Consider the following 15,571-nt stretch of genomic DNA (forward strand, 5'->3'; position numbering starts at 1 on the left):
GAAGAATAGCCTCTGCCTCCCGAAGGACCGGATCAATGGTTGGTTTTTGGGCTGGGGAAGACAGTCGCATACGCCCTGACGAAGCGGGCAAGTCACCGGTTGTGTAACCCGACAAAAGTCACCGGTTGTGTAACCCGACCAGACGGTGGTGTTGGCCTTCCTGGGACCCAAGCGGCGGCGGTCTCCCATGGTCTACTTTTCCTCACTATCAGCAGCGGCCGTAGACGTGCTGACTTCGTCATCGTGGCAGCGGGGCGCATCCGAGCGGAGTCGGCGACGTCGTCGTTGGTGCCCCAGTCAAATTCCTCCACAGTCACATCAACCTGCACGAACATGCCTTCTTTCTCAGCTTATTGGACGCGGTGCCACCATCGCTCACGCAGATTGGGTGGGTAGAGGCATAGGACGGCCTGGATGGGCTAGGACGGCCCATCGTCATGTCATCCTAGACCGGCGATAGCGGTGATGCCGGCTCTGAAGAGCTGCCGGCAAGCCAACCAGTATTCGGTTGGCATGACAGGCCACAGAGTCGGCTGCAAATGCCGAAGAGTTCCTTCTTCTGCTTACCGGAGAGGCTGTCTCACAGGGCTTTGGAGCTTGAGGTCATGCCATGTGTCCTGCAAAGAGGAGATGGAGAGCGGAGGTGTGGTGCGGCTGTTGCTCGACACCTGACCACATTTAAATAGCGGGCGGATGCCAAGGTGAGGTGTTTAATGCCGGCCAGCATGTAGACGGACGTGTGGCGCTCGGGGCCCCAGGGTAGGTTCCTCAGCAGGCGCGCCAATTTAACGAGTGTAGGCGGATGGACAGATGATGTTTTAATGCGGAGCAAAGACGCGTGTAACGGGCGAGGCTCTCGGCCGGCGTGTGTTTCAATTCCGGCTTCAGTGAGAGGTTACATCCGTTATGGGCTGACATGAATGCAGCACGATCGTTTCGGGCAGGAAAGGGTGCGGTGGAGGGAAAGGGTTTTGGGTGGGCCTGTGAGATGCCCCTAGTAAACTGTACTACTATGATGCAATGAAGACTGCATGTGCTTGGGCTGCATGATTGACGTGTACTATGCTACAGTTTTCATGTGCGGGACTGGATAGAAAATATTTCATGACGTGTGCGTATCAATTTTTATGTGTGCATGTTGTGTGCACTGCACTGAATTAACCGTAGCCCATGTGTGCTGTTCAGCCTCTTATAAAAGGATAGAGAATGGGGACTGCGCACTGCACCTATACATTGCAACACTAAAGCTAGCTTTGAGAAGAGAAAAAAGCCAAGAGAAGAAGAAGAAGATGGACAGTGGCGGTTCATCCGGTGGAAACAACCAAGGCAAGAAAAAGGGCAAGAAACGTGTGCTGACCGCTGGTAAGTGAGATCTTTCTTGTTTGATTAAGTTTCTTGCATAACTATGGTTGTATACTACGTACCTGCAATTTTTCGTGAGGAAATATGCTTGATAAGTTTGTGTTCCCTTTTTGTACATTGATTCCCTTTTTCTTTTCCCATATGGTCATGGAATGCATAACTTTGCGCAGATTTAAAGACTAAATATAATACTTGGTCATGTGTACAAGCTTGATTTTTGGTTTTTGGACCTTTTCTTTCTTTTTGAAGAACCGGAAAATAAACCTTTTGAGCTATTCACGTCCCAAGCTCACTTTGTAGTTAACGAGAATTAATATGCTATTCGTGTCCGATAATGCATGGCCTCCTATATAGGAAACGATTTGATCTTCTCTATTCACCAGTTCCTAAAAAATTGTTTGGGCTTGCTAGACATAAATCGTGTCAATATATTTTGCTTGATTACACAAGTTTAATTAGGAGAGGTTAACGATGCATTTGATGTGCATACAAATCTTTCTACCATGCAGAAGAGCTGGAAAACCGGCGGCTTGAGAACGTGCAGCCTACCTCTTGGGACGATGAATGTACGTATGGCGCGCCGTGTTTGTTCTCTCTAGGTGCATTTTTCTTAGCTTTGAGTGGACATGCGAATTAATTTTGGTCTGTACTGTGTGCTTCCTGCAGGGATTGTAACACTGAACATCACAGATAATGTGGTGGAGGATGAAGACACTAGCAGCATCGTGAGCAGTTTCTCGACAGACAGCCCCTTCTCGATAGACGCCGAGGAGGAGACTGACAAGGAGGAGGCTGACAATGAGGAGGAGGAGGAGGCTGACAAGGAGGAGGAGGAAGAAGAGGAGGAGGAGGAGGAAGAGGCTGACGGAGACGGTGACAAGAAAAAGGAGGAGGAGGATCAGACTGACGACGATGATGGCGACCAGACTGACGATGGCAATGGCGAGGACCTCAGCTAACTCCAAGCTCTGCTTAAGACAGACTAAATGATTTGCTGGTAATAAGAAGCCTTATGCATCTTCTGGGCAGCTATATTATGTATATCCGAAGCCTTGTTGTGTTAGTATCGGAACCCTGCATGCACGTACGCATGCTTATTTATGTATGTCTGTGTACCACTATGTTTCTGTCTAAAGTATGCGAGTGAAACATTCTAATTTGGGGACATTTTATTTGTCGAGTAATTATGCGTCGCACACATTCTGTCCTGAATAAACCATCCAAGAGAGTTAATAATGATGATCTGCACTTGCAGAGTAAACATTCTTATTACGATGTATTCCTGTGTTCCACAAACTATTTGATCACATTTGATTCCAACAGACTTGCTGATTTCCAAAGAAACAAACTAGCTTTTCCTTTTTCCAACACGGGCAACCCCTTTCCATTTGCGCTCAACGGAGAATCGCCATCGAAGCTCTCGCTACAGGGTGAAAACCTGACCACCTACAACTACAACAATAGAGTTCAGTGAAGTAGAAAGAACTATGAGACAAAAAGGACCACAACGCCTAAAGGAGGAGAAAAAAATACAGCACCGCCTGAGGCAAGCAATACACAAGACCCCTTGACCTTGCTATCCTCGACCTCAATAAGTTCGAGAGGGCGGGGGGTTGCTCGGGCGAAACCCTAGCCGCAGCTACCCACCCGGCAGGCGGCGGGTCCTCGCCTCCTGTCTTCTCCCGCGACAGTAGGCCTCGGCCGAAGCGCGTCCATCGGCCCTGGACGGCAGGCGCAGATGGCGGAGCATGGACGTGGGGTGCTGGACCGGGGGGTTTTTTTTTTAGAAAAATTCTTGATCTATTCATCAACTATCAAGATAGTACAAAGAACACCAGAAATAAAAAATATATCCAGATCCATATACCACCTAGCGAAGATTACAAACACTGCAGCGAGTGCCGAAGGCGCGCCGCCGTCTTCGCCCCTCCCTCATCGGAGCTGCGCAAACCTTATTGTAGTAGACAACCAGAAAGTCGTCATACCAAGACCTCATAGGACCCACACACCAGAAGAGCAACCGCCACCGATGAAGAGAAGTGTAGGTCGAAAGAATCCAACCTGTAGACACACGAGCTCAGACAAGCTGAGATAGGATCCATGTGGATCAACCGAAGACAAGCACTGACCGAATCCCGTGAGATCCGCTGGAGACAAACCTCCACACACCCTCCGACGATGCTAGAAACACCATCGGGACGGGAACTAGGCAGGGAGAATCTTATTCCATCTTCGGAGAGCCGCTGCCACCTCGCGCTCTCTAATCAGGATACAAACCCTACCAAAATTTTAAAAAACTTGAAAAAACGAATCCCTCATGCCAGCTAGGGCTGGGATCCACCACGCCTCCATGACCCTAAGACCGGCGACGGCATCGGCGGGAGGCACGAGAAACACTAGCCAAAGGCTCGTTCTTCCACGGGAAGAAAGAAAACTCGGCAATCCTTTTGACCACAAGATTATTCCAGATGAGCGTATCAAACCATCATATCTTGTTTAAAAGAAATACAGTCGCAAGCACTTTCATGTTCATCGGTGATTACAAATAAGTGGTGATATCTACTACGGACCATGTGCAAGTTATCACATTATTACTGAACCCACATTGCAAGAAACATTTTCTCATAATTTGATTTATAATGTAGAAGTCAATTTCTATAATTATCAACTATTTCACTAAGCTCCCTAGGGGTAAATCGCCTATGAAGCGATTGAGGCGCTGTCGAATCGTTCCCTCACATTGATTTTGACCTGGTCGTCGAAATATCTCAGGTGCGCTGCGTGGGCTGGCTCGTTCTAAGGGCCCGTTCGCCAGTGATGTAGAGGTATAGGCCCATCCTGTTGGTGAGTGTACATCTTTCCTTGTCAATGTAGCGATGGCGTTTGTCTAAAAAAACGTAGTGAGGGCGTGGCGGCTCCAGGAGAGGAATTTCCTAACGGACGCTCTTTCGTCAAGTTGTCGCTGCTCGCACAGAGGCGAGCGACCTGGCAACTGAGATGGGCCGGCCCAATTTTCTAACGTACGCACGCACGCGCTACAGTAGCCTGTTTTGGGAACCTTCTAGAAGGTTCCTGACCGGTTTTCACTGCTTTTTTTTTATTTTTTTACGTTTCTTTTTTCTGTTTATTTTTTTCCTTTTTATTTACATATTTGTTTATTATTTCATTTATTCTATTTCTTTTCTAATTCCTTTTTATTCTGCATTTTTATGTTTCTAATTTTGTTTCAGATTTCAAAATTTGTTTGAAAATACAAACAAATTCCCTGTAATTATTTTTTTTCACAAATTTAGAAATAATTTTGATTTAAAAAATGTTCGCATAGTTCAAAAAAAAAATTCCTTTCTAAAAATATTCTTGCTTTAAAATTGTGTTCCCAAATAGTACAAAAATGTTCGCAAATTTCAAACAACACTATTTCCTTATTTTATTCATAGTTTCAAAATTTGTTCACATATGCAAAAAAAATTCCCTTTTTCATAAAATGTCCATGTTTTCAGAAATTGATCCGTTTTTTCAAAATTTGTTCACCAATTCAAAAAAGTTTCCATTTTTTTTAATTTTGTTCACAGATTGAAAAATTGTTCACATCTTTAAAACTTGTTCACGATTCTAAAAATAAGTTCCCGTTTTTTAAAAAAGTTGACAATTCTAAATTGTTCCCGTTCTCAAAATTTGTTCACAAATTTGAAGATGTTAATTTTTTTAAGTGTTCAAAATTGAAAAAATGTTTGCATTTTGTCAAAACTTGATCGTTATTGTCAAAAATTGTTGGGATTTAAAAAATATTCTTGTTTTTTCAGTATTTGTTCACAAATTCAAAAAATGTTCATGTTTTTGAAAAAAAATCACTATTCAAAAACTTGTTCACATTTTCAAAAAGAATAGTTTTTACCAAAAATTGATCGTAATTAAAAAATGTTCATGTTTTTCAATATTCTTCCACAACTTCAAAATTGTTCCTGTTTTCAAATTTGGTTGCAAATTCAAAAAGTAGTTAACTTTTTTAAAACTTGTGTGGGTTCTGTCAAAAACGTTCGTACTTGTAAAAAATGTAATCAAAATTTACAAGAAAATATCGGAAAAAAGAAAAAAAAATCCAATCTGCCGGTGTGACTAGGTCTAAAGTGTTCACATTGCCTAAAAATAGTTTCGTTGCTTAAAAAATCAAATCTTGGAGGGGGGCTGCTATGGAGGGATTTGTTGTGCGCGGGTGGTTTCGCTACTGCTTCCTAGAGCGGGGACGAGGGTTTCACTGCGTATTGCTGGAGGAGAGGTCGAGGGGCTCGTTGCGGTTTGCTGGAGCGGCTGGCGGTGTGGGCGAGGGTGCTTCTGGCGGCGCTTTTTCGTCCAGGGGCTCGCCGCTGCTGTTGTAGCCCACACCATTGGAGGAGAGCTCTTGCTTCCTCGGCTGTTTCGGCGAACATACGCAACGGCCATGTAGGTTTATTTCCCGTAACGTACTCTTTCTTTGTTTCTGTTGGGCGGTGTTCTTGTGGTGGTTCTTTGCCGTCGGTGTCGTCCGATTTGGCTTTTTGGTTGCTAGGGCTCCAAGAGTTATGCAACTAGCGTCCTCGCATTCTAAAAATCGTTGCGCCTCCTATCTGCAGAGTTGGGCTTAATTGGGGGGCTTTGTGTGGTCTTCGCGTGCAGAGGGGGGGCAATTGGGGGAAGTAGTGAAACCATGCATCTGCGGTCATTTGAGAAGAGGCAACTTGGGGTTGCTCTGTCGCCACTCTGTCCGCATCTTTGATGCGTCCCTTCTTGCTTCCCCTCGTTGGTTAGGACAGAGGAGATCAAATTTACCCCAAGTTTGAAGAAAGTTCATGTTGGTTTCTTCTTTTTCTTGTTCTGAGATTGTTGCTCTTGTTTGATTGTTCTGTGCCGTACCTAAATCAAACTTTACAATTAGCATATAATCTAATAGACCATATTCTTGATTGGGGATTGTATCTAAAGGACTAGGAATGCTTCTGTTATATTTGTGGTCTGGTACTACTCTTGAGCTGGTGCATGACAAGTGCTTCTTTCTTTTTATCCTTCCATTTATTTGTTGTTTGGAAAGAGGAGGTTCATATTATTCTATATAACCCCTTCTTGAAATTTACAAGTAGCATGCTGCATTGATGGCTATTTGCTGCAATAATTAAAGGGACTATGCGTGTTTTTAGAGCTACTATGATTTCCCTGTCCAAATATGGATGTATTTTGGTTTGCTTAATTATGAGGTTAATTATCCTTTTGCCCTCAGTGGTGTCCATGTGCTCAGTTTTGCCCTCAGATGCGAATTGTGCTCAGTTTTGCCCCTAGTCCATGCACAGCTACTATGACGAGGCCAAACGGTCATATTTGAGTCCATTCCGTCTGCCGACGTTAGTGGTTGTGGGTCCGGAACTTATACGTGGGATCGCGTGGACGTGGGTCCGGAGTTGACATGTAGGCCCGTGCAACTAAATCCCCAAATCATTCATAGGATTCTAGCTCACTCTGCCCATCCGCCGGCCGGCCGTCCTACGCCGCAGCCAGCACCTGCCCCGCCACCAGCTGCACGGCCTGCTCCGCCGCTACCGTCCTGTGCCAATGCTCCACTGCTACCTGCGATGCCCGCCACCTTCCTGCGATGCCACGGGTGGGGCACCCACCACCTGCTCGACCTGCGGCGCGGCCTCCTTCCGTGCGCCCGGCCGGAGCGCTCAAAGGTGGGGGCTGCTGGAGCTGTTTGAACTAGGAGGAAGAACCCCATGGCGAAATGGCGAGCAGCGGCGACCCCAGAGTATTTGGCGAGGCAGACATCGGGCCGGAGATCCGCCGCGTCCACGACTAGGTTCCCGAGGGGTAAGTCACGCATCCTGTTTAGATTGAGCTTAGTTGTCATTTGAAAAGTCGATTCGAGTAGGTTTGCCCAATTAGTGTGCTGATTGCGTCTCTGTTTTTCGTCGGTTAGGATGGAGTTGTGGTTTGCTTTCTTGGTGCACATTAGAAGGGACCGGTACATGTTCGATGCAAAGGATAAGAAGAAATACCAAGGAGGTTTCGATTATCGGTTGCCAATGGCTAGTAATTCGAGTTTCAGACAATTTGGGGAGGTAATTTGTAGCCAATATCCTTGGGGTTTGCTTGATGAAGTGGTATACAAATACTATGATGGGGAAAAGAAATGGGTGACACTTAGTAATGATGAAGAGCTGGCTACCATGTTTGCTAGGCATAAAGAGAAAGATAATTTTCATGTGAGGCAGCAAATTGATGTGCTTGACCAGGCATTTGGACCTAGGATGACGGGTGCAACATCTCGGGGAGAACCAAGTTGTCGTGATGGCATCTCTAGCCAGAACAATTCAGTTGGTGTATGGCGACGTGGTGGCTCGACAAGTGTGGGCAACGGTAGTAGGGTCCCCCTTGAAGTGGAGCCTGATGACTACAATTCTGGGGTTGATGAAGAGAAGCTATATTATGATGTTATTCGGAATTTACGACATGCACCTTGGGCTGAAAACCAAGATGAGGCTCACAATGTAGTCCGTGTGGATGATGACGCGGTGGGTGAGGACGAAGACCTTGTAGCTGTTGAATGGGACCCTTTGAACCCTCATATGGAAGAAGGTGTCGTTTTTGCATCCATGAGTGAGTGTAGAAATGCACTTGTGACATACTGCATCAAGGTAGAACGTACTTTCAAAGTTGACAAGAGCGATCAAGTACGTTATAAAGTGCACTGTCCGACTGAGGGTTGTCCATGGAGGCTGCTCGCATCTAAAATGCAAAATAACACTAATGTTCAGGTCAAAGTGAACCCTTTTAAGCACACATGCCAGGAATCAACCCTTAGGAAGGATACAATCAGTAGAGCCAAGTCAAGATGGGTGGCAGAAGAAGTAAAGAAGTGGGTGAAAGAAAACCAGCAAGTGGGTCCAAAGGAATTGCAGAAGAACATCAAAGATAAGTTCAAGATAGATTTACCATACATGAGGTTGTTCAACGGTAAACAACATGCTATGGATTCTATTTATGATAACTAGCAGGAAAGTTTTCAATTGTTGTATTCATTCAAAGGTGAAGTGGAGAGGACAAGCCCAGGTAGTATTGTAGATATTGATCACCACACCGTGGAGTACACATTCAGGGGAGTGACAAAGACCAAGGAATGCTTTAGGAGGGTTTTTGTCTGCTTTGAGGCTTGTCGCCGGGGTCTTTTGGCAGGCTGTAGGCCTTATTTGTCTATTGATGCCACTTTTCTCACAGGGAGGTTTAAAGGACAATTTTGTATTTCCGGTTGCCTACGGTGTGCTGGAGACCGAGTCTGAGGAGAGCTGGACTTGGTTTTTGCATAATCTGCGTCGGGCTATTGCACATCCCAATGGGTTGGTCATTCATACAGATGCCTGCAAAGGTTTAAAAGTGGCCATGGACAATGTGTTCCTTGGAGTAGAGCATAGGGAATGCATGTGTCACCTTGCTGCAAATTTCATGAAGAAATTCAAAGGAAAGGTGTATACCGACAATTTATGGCCAGCATCTTTGACTTGCAGTGTGAAGAAGCACAACTACCACTTGAGGCAGTTATACATGAATCCCAAAGTGAAAGAATACTTGGAAACACACCACTCCAAGTTATGGGCCAGAAGCCAATTCAGTGAACTGAGCAAAGTTGACTATATGCATAATAATCTAGCAGAGTCTTTCAACTCAATGATCCATAAACTAAAGGGTCATTATGTGGTGGATTTGCTTGACATGATAAGGATAGAATACATGAAGAAATTTCATTATCGTGCAGGAATAGCTGAGGCAAAATTCATGGGCCACATTATCATCCCTGCCGTGATGAATGAACTGAAGCAGAAAACAACAGGCTTGGAAATGAACATGACTCTTTGCTCGGGTACCACAGCAGAGACATCATATTTGGATAAAGAGAAGAGGGAATGGAGATATCCAGTGGATTTAGAAGCTAGAACTTGCAATTGTAGGCAATGGCAGATAACTTGGTTGCCATGCATTCATGCCTTGTTTTTCATCACTTCTCTCACAGGTCCAGCAGGGAACATATAGCAGTATGTGCATGATTGCTACTATTTTGCAAGGTTCAAAGCCACATATGTTTATGCCTTGCCTACTATGGAGGGAAAACAACAATGGGACATAGTGGACCCTGGATTCAAGCTTTGCGCTCCAGTTCTGAAGAGAGCAGCAGATAGACCAAGGAAGAGTCGAATCAGACCTCGCAGCGAAGGAGTTGGACTTGGAGTGAGGAAGCGTAAGTTCACAAGGTGTGGTGGGTCTGGTCATTTCGGTAAGTATTGTGATAACACAATAGATCCAGCGTTCAGAGAGAGTTTCGATGAAGGCTTCGGTGAAAATGTTGGTCAGCAGCCGATTGCCTCAACAGATGATGAAAATGATGGTCAACAGCCAGTTGCATCAGATGAGGATTTTGACGAGGTTCCAAATGATGATGGTCAACAGCCGCATGATTTTGATGATGATCCAAAATATCCTCCAAATAATGATTCAAGTGAGGCTCCAAATGGCGATCATGGTGATCCAAGTGAGGCTCCAAATGGTGATCATGGTGATCCAAGTGAGGCTCCAAATGATGATCCAAGTGAGGCTCCAAATGGTGACCAACCTTCTGTTGTTGTGAGTTCTGCTAGGTATGTAAATATTGCAAGGGTCAAATACTACTGTACATTTATCACTTGACATGATCTCATTACCCTTTATGTTTTGCACAACTTTATGGTAGGTTTGAAGAAGACGCGCAAGGTACCGACAACCAAGAGGAGAAGAGAAGAAGCAATGAGCACAAAGTGCACGAGGAGCAAAGTGATGGCAAGAAGCTCAAGGAACAGACAGAAGCCCCAACGCTATTCATGAATAATTATGAAACATTATGAATAATGTTGTATTTCTGTTGGATGATGTTGGACCTATGTTAGAACTATGTTTGAATGAGGTTGGACCTATGAATAATGTTGTATTTCTGTTTTTGATTTTTTTTGAATTTTTTTTTTGCTCGTTTGAATTCTGGTCAAACCTAACTTTGACCAAGATGTAAACAAGTCTAGAACATCAAAATGAAAAAAATAAGCCTGGATCCTTAGTCAATCCAAAATGAAGATGTGGCGAGGTTTTTGAAATTTTCATGAAAAATGTGCTAAAAAGAGGGGTCCAAAAGTAGGGTAAACGGCCTCATTTCTAAGCAAGCTTTTTTTCAACCTTGTCTATATATACAGACTATGTGTGCTGGTTTTTCCATTTTTTATTTTTTTTAATTTGTTTTGCTCATTTGAATTCTGGTCAAACTTAACTTTGACCAAGATTTAAACAAGTCTAAAACATCAAAATGAAAAACTAAGCCTGGATCCTTCTTAGTCACTCCAAAATGAAGCTGTGGTGAGTTTTTTGAAATTTTCATGTTCATTTCCCCAAAACACTTCTCTTCACTTCATACAAGAGAGTTTGAGATACTCGGGATATCACATAATACACATGAACTTATCGTTTAAATGTATGTAAACCTTGTTTATCAACTTAAATCGTTAGTATATGACATAAGAAGACTATGTGCGCAGGTTTTTCATTTTTCTGATTTTTATTTAATTTATTATGCTCATTTGAAATCTGGTCAAACATAGCTTTGACTGCTCCAAACCCCTCCCAAACCCCGCTAACCCTAGCGCTGAACAAGGACCATCCATCTAACCCTAGCAGCGATCAAGGGTCGTCGATCTAACCCTTCTAGAAGGAATCTACGGGGAGGGGGTGATCCACGAGATGCAATCTGATTGGCAGGGAGATTTTTTTAACAAATACCGGGCGCGCTAGATGGACCGTTGGGCCGTCGCGTTGTCTGGGCCTGAGACCGTAGTAAATTACCCGTCTCAGCCTTTCCATGCATGCATGCATGGGAAGGGCGGCGACCTGGGTTTGCATGCGCGAGAGGCGGACGTGCATGCATGCGAGCGAGGCAAGCTAGGCTAGCGAGGCGAGCTAGGTGGCCATGCACGTATTGATTCAGAGTTAGGCCATTACGGCAATGGCTCAGATTACGGCTGCAAGTCAGATGCATGGTGTAAGTGCATCTAGTGCCACCCCTAGTTGGTTTTGGAGTATTGACGACAAACCTAGTTGAGGGACTAATGTGTTTGTGAGAATTGCAGGATAACATAGGTAGAAGTCCCTCATTGATTCGGTTTTCCTACCAGAGATGACCCCTAAAATGTATGAAGACATTGATGTCAAAGGTGGTATATGAAGATATTCTCATTGAAGACTATGACAAGAGAAGACATCGCATGAAGCCTATGGAGCTCGAAGACTTAGATCTTTCGTAGTTCTTTTTCTTCTCTGTTGAGTCATAGGAACCATCGTACTGTTAAGTGGGGTCCAAGAGAACCAGTCAGAATGACTGAAGTGATGCTTAACCAAAACCTATGTCTTCGAGTGAAGACTATGAGAGCGAATCTTGTCCAGAGTCGGACAAGTCAGCTTTGCTTGTAGCCCAAGTAAAGCTGCCGCGTGAGTTTGAAATCTGACCGTTGGAACACGTGTCAGTTCCTTAGTGACTCAGGGTCATTTCGGACAAATCAGGTCGGGTTGCCTAGTGGCTATAAATAGCCCACCTCCTACAATCATAAACGGTTGGCTGCTCAAAGTTAGAGTACGGCTTTTGTCGTTTGAGAGCAACCCACCTCGAAGCCTCTGAGAGAGAATTCCTTGCGAGGATAAAGCCCTAACCACCCAGAGCCAAAGAGTGTTAGGCATCACTTAAGTCTTCTTGTCTGTGTGATTTGAAGACTTATTACACTTGAGGACTGTGAATCCTCCAGCCGGTTAGGCGTCGCATTCTGAGCATCCAAGAGACATTGTGGATTTCCGGTGAACGAAGTCTGTGAAGGTTTGGGAGTCTACCTTGAAGACTTACCTGAGTGATTGGGCGAGGTCTGTGTGACCTTAGCTCAAGGGGAATACGGTGAGGACTGGGTGTCCTGAGCTGCGTGTTCAGGACTGGGTGTCCGGGACTGTGTGTCCTCAGGTTTAAATACCTAGCCGCCCTAACCAGATGTACAGTTGTCACAACAACTGGAAATGGTCCAACACATCATTGTCTTCAACGAGTTACTGGTTTCATCCTTCCCTTCTCTTTATGTACTGTTACTCCTTGTGAAGTCATTGTATGATTGCACTATCTTTTATCTTCACTGAGTGACTGCGTGTTCTGTTTGGCTTCATAATATCTTCCTACCTGATCCTTACTACATTGCTGCTATTAGTCATTGTGCTTTCACTCTATTGAATACTTGACTATGGCTTGCCTAGTGTAGTCTACCTTCCGCTGCAGGGTAATAGGTTTGTTTGTATTGTTTGTCTTCATAACTTCCACGTTTTGAAGACTCTCATAAAAATCGCCTATTCACCCCCCCTCTAGTCGATATAACGCACTTTCAATTGGTATCAGAGCAAGGTACTCCCTTGTTCTGTGTGATTCGGTTTAACCACCTGGAGTTTTAGCTATGTCGACTGCAGGGATAATCAAACTCTCCGTTGCGTGCCCCGTCGTCGATGGAACTGAATATCCCTACTGGAAGAATAAGATGCGCATGCATCTTGAAGCCATTGACGTCGACCTATGGTATGTCGTCAAGAACGGCGTTCCCAAGGCTGGAGAAGGTGTCACTGCTGCTGACGTCAAGAAGTTCGTTCAACTGGACTCTACTGCCAAGAATATCATCTGTGGTCATCTGACCAAAGGACAGTATGGCGGCGTGAGTGCTTTGGAAACATCTAAGCTAGTATGGGACTGGCTCTCCAAGGTCAACGAAGGCGTCTCAACCTAGAGAGATCATAGAATCAGTGTCCTTCGCAACCTCTTCAACCGCTTCAAGAGAAATGACAATGAGAATGTCCAGCTCACATTTGATCGACTCACTGACATCACGAATGAGCTTCAAGCCCTTGGCGCTACTGAGATCACCAAGCATGAAGTCATCAAGACACTACTGAGATCACTTGACATTTCGTTTGACACCCTAGCCCTGATGATTCAAGAACGTCCTGATTTCAAGACACTCGATCCGTTTGACATACTTTAGAGGCTCAACACACATGAGTTTCAGCTTTCTGAGAAAAGAGATATCTACGGTCCAAACTATGGGCGAACTCGTGCCTTGAAGGCAAAAGCTGTCTCCTCATCTAAAGAAGAATCTGACAGCAGTTCTGATGATCCTGAAGACATTGGAAGGGAACTTGCTATGCTTGTGAAGAAGTTCCAAAAATTCACCAAGAAGAAAGGCTTCAGAAAGTCTTCCCGATCAAGCTCAAGGAATGATGAAGCTTCTGCTCATGACTACAAGAAGAAAACATGTCACAAGTGCAAGAAACCTGGCCACTTCATCTCTGAGTGTCCGCAGTGGGACAATGAGAACAAAAAGAAGAAGAAGAGCAAGGAATATAACTCTGACGACAAGAAGAAGAAGAAATACTCAAAGTCTTCTTCCAAGTCTTCTTCCAAGTCTTCTTCAAAGTCTTCATCACACAAAAAGAGCTCATCTGGCAAGGCACGTGCGTTTGTTGGCAAGGAAATGGATTCAGAGGAGGAGTCCGCTTCTGAGGAGGCGGAGGTGGAGTCTGAGGAGGAGTCCGATTCTGGCGTCGCAAGTCTGGCTACAACATACGTTGCCAAGTCCATCTTTAACATTGAAGATAATGACTTCGTCACCGACACCGATGCAAATGACAAGGACTACTCCGCTCCTACCTACTGCTTCATGGCAAGCGGTGCCAAGGTAAACACACGCACTACTCACTATCAAACATCTAGTGACGATGACTCTGATTGTGGTTCAAAACCCAGCTACAAAACACTTGCTAAAATTGCAACTGAACAACAGAAAGCCATGGAACATATTCAAAAACTGTTAGACAAAAGCGATGATCTGTTAGGCGCTGAAATGACTCGATATGAGTCCTTAATTGAAGACATAAAAAATCTTCACGTTAAGTATGAGGAACTTGAAAGTTGTCATGAAACGCTCTCAACAACTCATGAAAAGCTTTCCTATGATTATCTTCAAAGGAAGCAAGATCTTGAGAAATTGAGAGCGGCTCATGAAGATCTTCAAAAGGAAAATGAGTCACTTCGTGCCAAACAGATCAGTTCCGCTCAGGAAGGATTTGAACCACCATGTCTTAAATGCATTGAGCGTGATAATACTACTTCTATTGCTGAATGTTCTACTGCTGCTACGGTTGCAATATCTTCAACTGTTGATGTGGAAACTAACCCCTCTGCTGAGGATACCACTACTATTGCTGATGAGAATGCTAGGTTGAAGACATTGCTTGAAACAGGGATGCACAAAAGTCTTAAAGGGCATCAGACACTATGTGATGTCCTCAAAAAGCAGATCTTGAACCGAAACCCGAGGAAAGAGGGTGTTAATGAATGCCGATGGCTCTTACTGGAAACCTGAGCAGTACCCCAAAACCACCTGGGTTGCTGCAAAGGAATCTTCAGCAGATCCATCCACTCTATCTGGCTTCACTTGTGCAAACCCCATTGTCATTGATGAATCCTTTGATGCAAACTATAAACTGTTTAAGAATCAGAATGGTGAAGTGTTTTCCAGGTACATTGGTACTAACTACAGGAATGGACAGCCTATGAAGAAGATCTGGGTTCCGAAAAAGTGTCTGGAGAATATTCCTGTGAATGTCATCATGACACCACACGTGAAGAAGACAAACCTCAGACCACAGGCTTCATACGGTCCAAAGGCTTCATACAGATAGAGGACTCACCTGAGTCACACTAACGCAAATGTTTTGCAGGGAAACCATGCTCAGGCCTATGAATATGAGCGCGGTTCATCAAACCGCCATGTTCATAAGACCAAGAACTATTCTACTTATTCTTATGAGTACTATTGTCCGCCTGCAAGACTGTTTGCTAGGGCTCCAAAGCCAAAGTTCTCAGATGCTGCACTTGGGCTTATTGCTTCTAAGCCACCCTTGAAGATGTGGGTGGCTAAGAAAGCTTAACTCTCTTTTGCAGGGAAAGGTCTCCAGCAGAAAACCAAAATCGTCTAACGCTATTGCTAGGGACCTTAAACATCTTGTAGGGCGCAAGATCAAATGCCCGAATGGTCTTACTATGTACTTCATTCCTGAATCGCTTGCTACTCTCCCTATTAGCCCTAATCTGGAT

General features: G+C 44.6%; 1 protein-coding gene across 1 annotated transcript; it reads left to right on the forward strand.

The window, feature by feature from the left end:
* The first annotated feature begins 1,172 nt into the window (after positions 1-1,172).
* Positions 1,173-2,527, forward strand: LOC125555519 (NAD-dependent protein deacetylase HST1-like). The gene is made up of 3 exons (XM_048718441.1): positions 1,173-1,362; positions 1,872-1,928; positions 2,029-2,527. The coding sequence occupies exons 1-3, from the start codon at positions 1,290-1,292 to the stop codon at positions 2,319-2,321; spliced, it is 423 nt and encodes a 140-aa protein (XP_048574398.1). The 5' UTR covers positions 1,173-1,289; the 3' UTR covers positions 2,322-2,527.
* The last annotated feature ends 13,044 nt before the right edge of the window (positions 2,528-15,571 follow it).

The sequence above is a fragment of the Triticum urartu genome, chromosome 5 (genome assembly GCF_003073215.2).
Source record: "Triticum urartu cultivar G1812 chromosome 5, Tu2.1, whole genome shotgun sequence".
Lineage (NCBI taxonomy): Eukaryota > Viridiplantae > Streptophyta > Magnoliopsida > Poales > Poaceae > Triticum > Triticum urartu.

Coding starts and splice junctions, on each gene's coding strand:
- LOC125555519 (XM_048718441.1), top strand. CDS start 1,290: ATGGACAGTGGCGGTTCATCCGGTGGAAACAACCAAGGCAAGAAAAAG. Junction 1,363..1,871: donor GAAACGTGTGCTGACCGCTG/GTAAGTGAGATC, acceptor TCTACCATGCAG/AAGAGCTGGAAAACCGGCGG. Junction 1,929..2,028: donor TACCTCTTGGGACGATGAAT/GTACGTATGGCG, acceptor TGCTTCCTGCAG/GGATTGTAACACTGAACATC.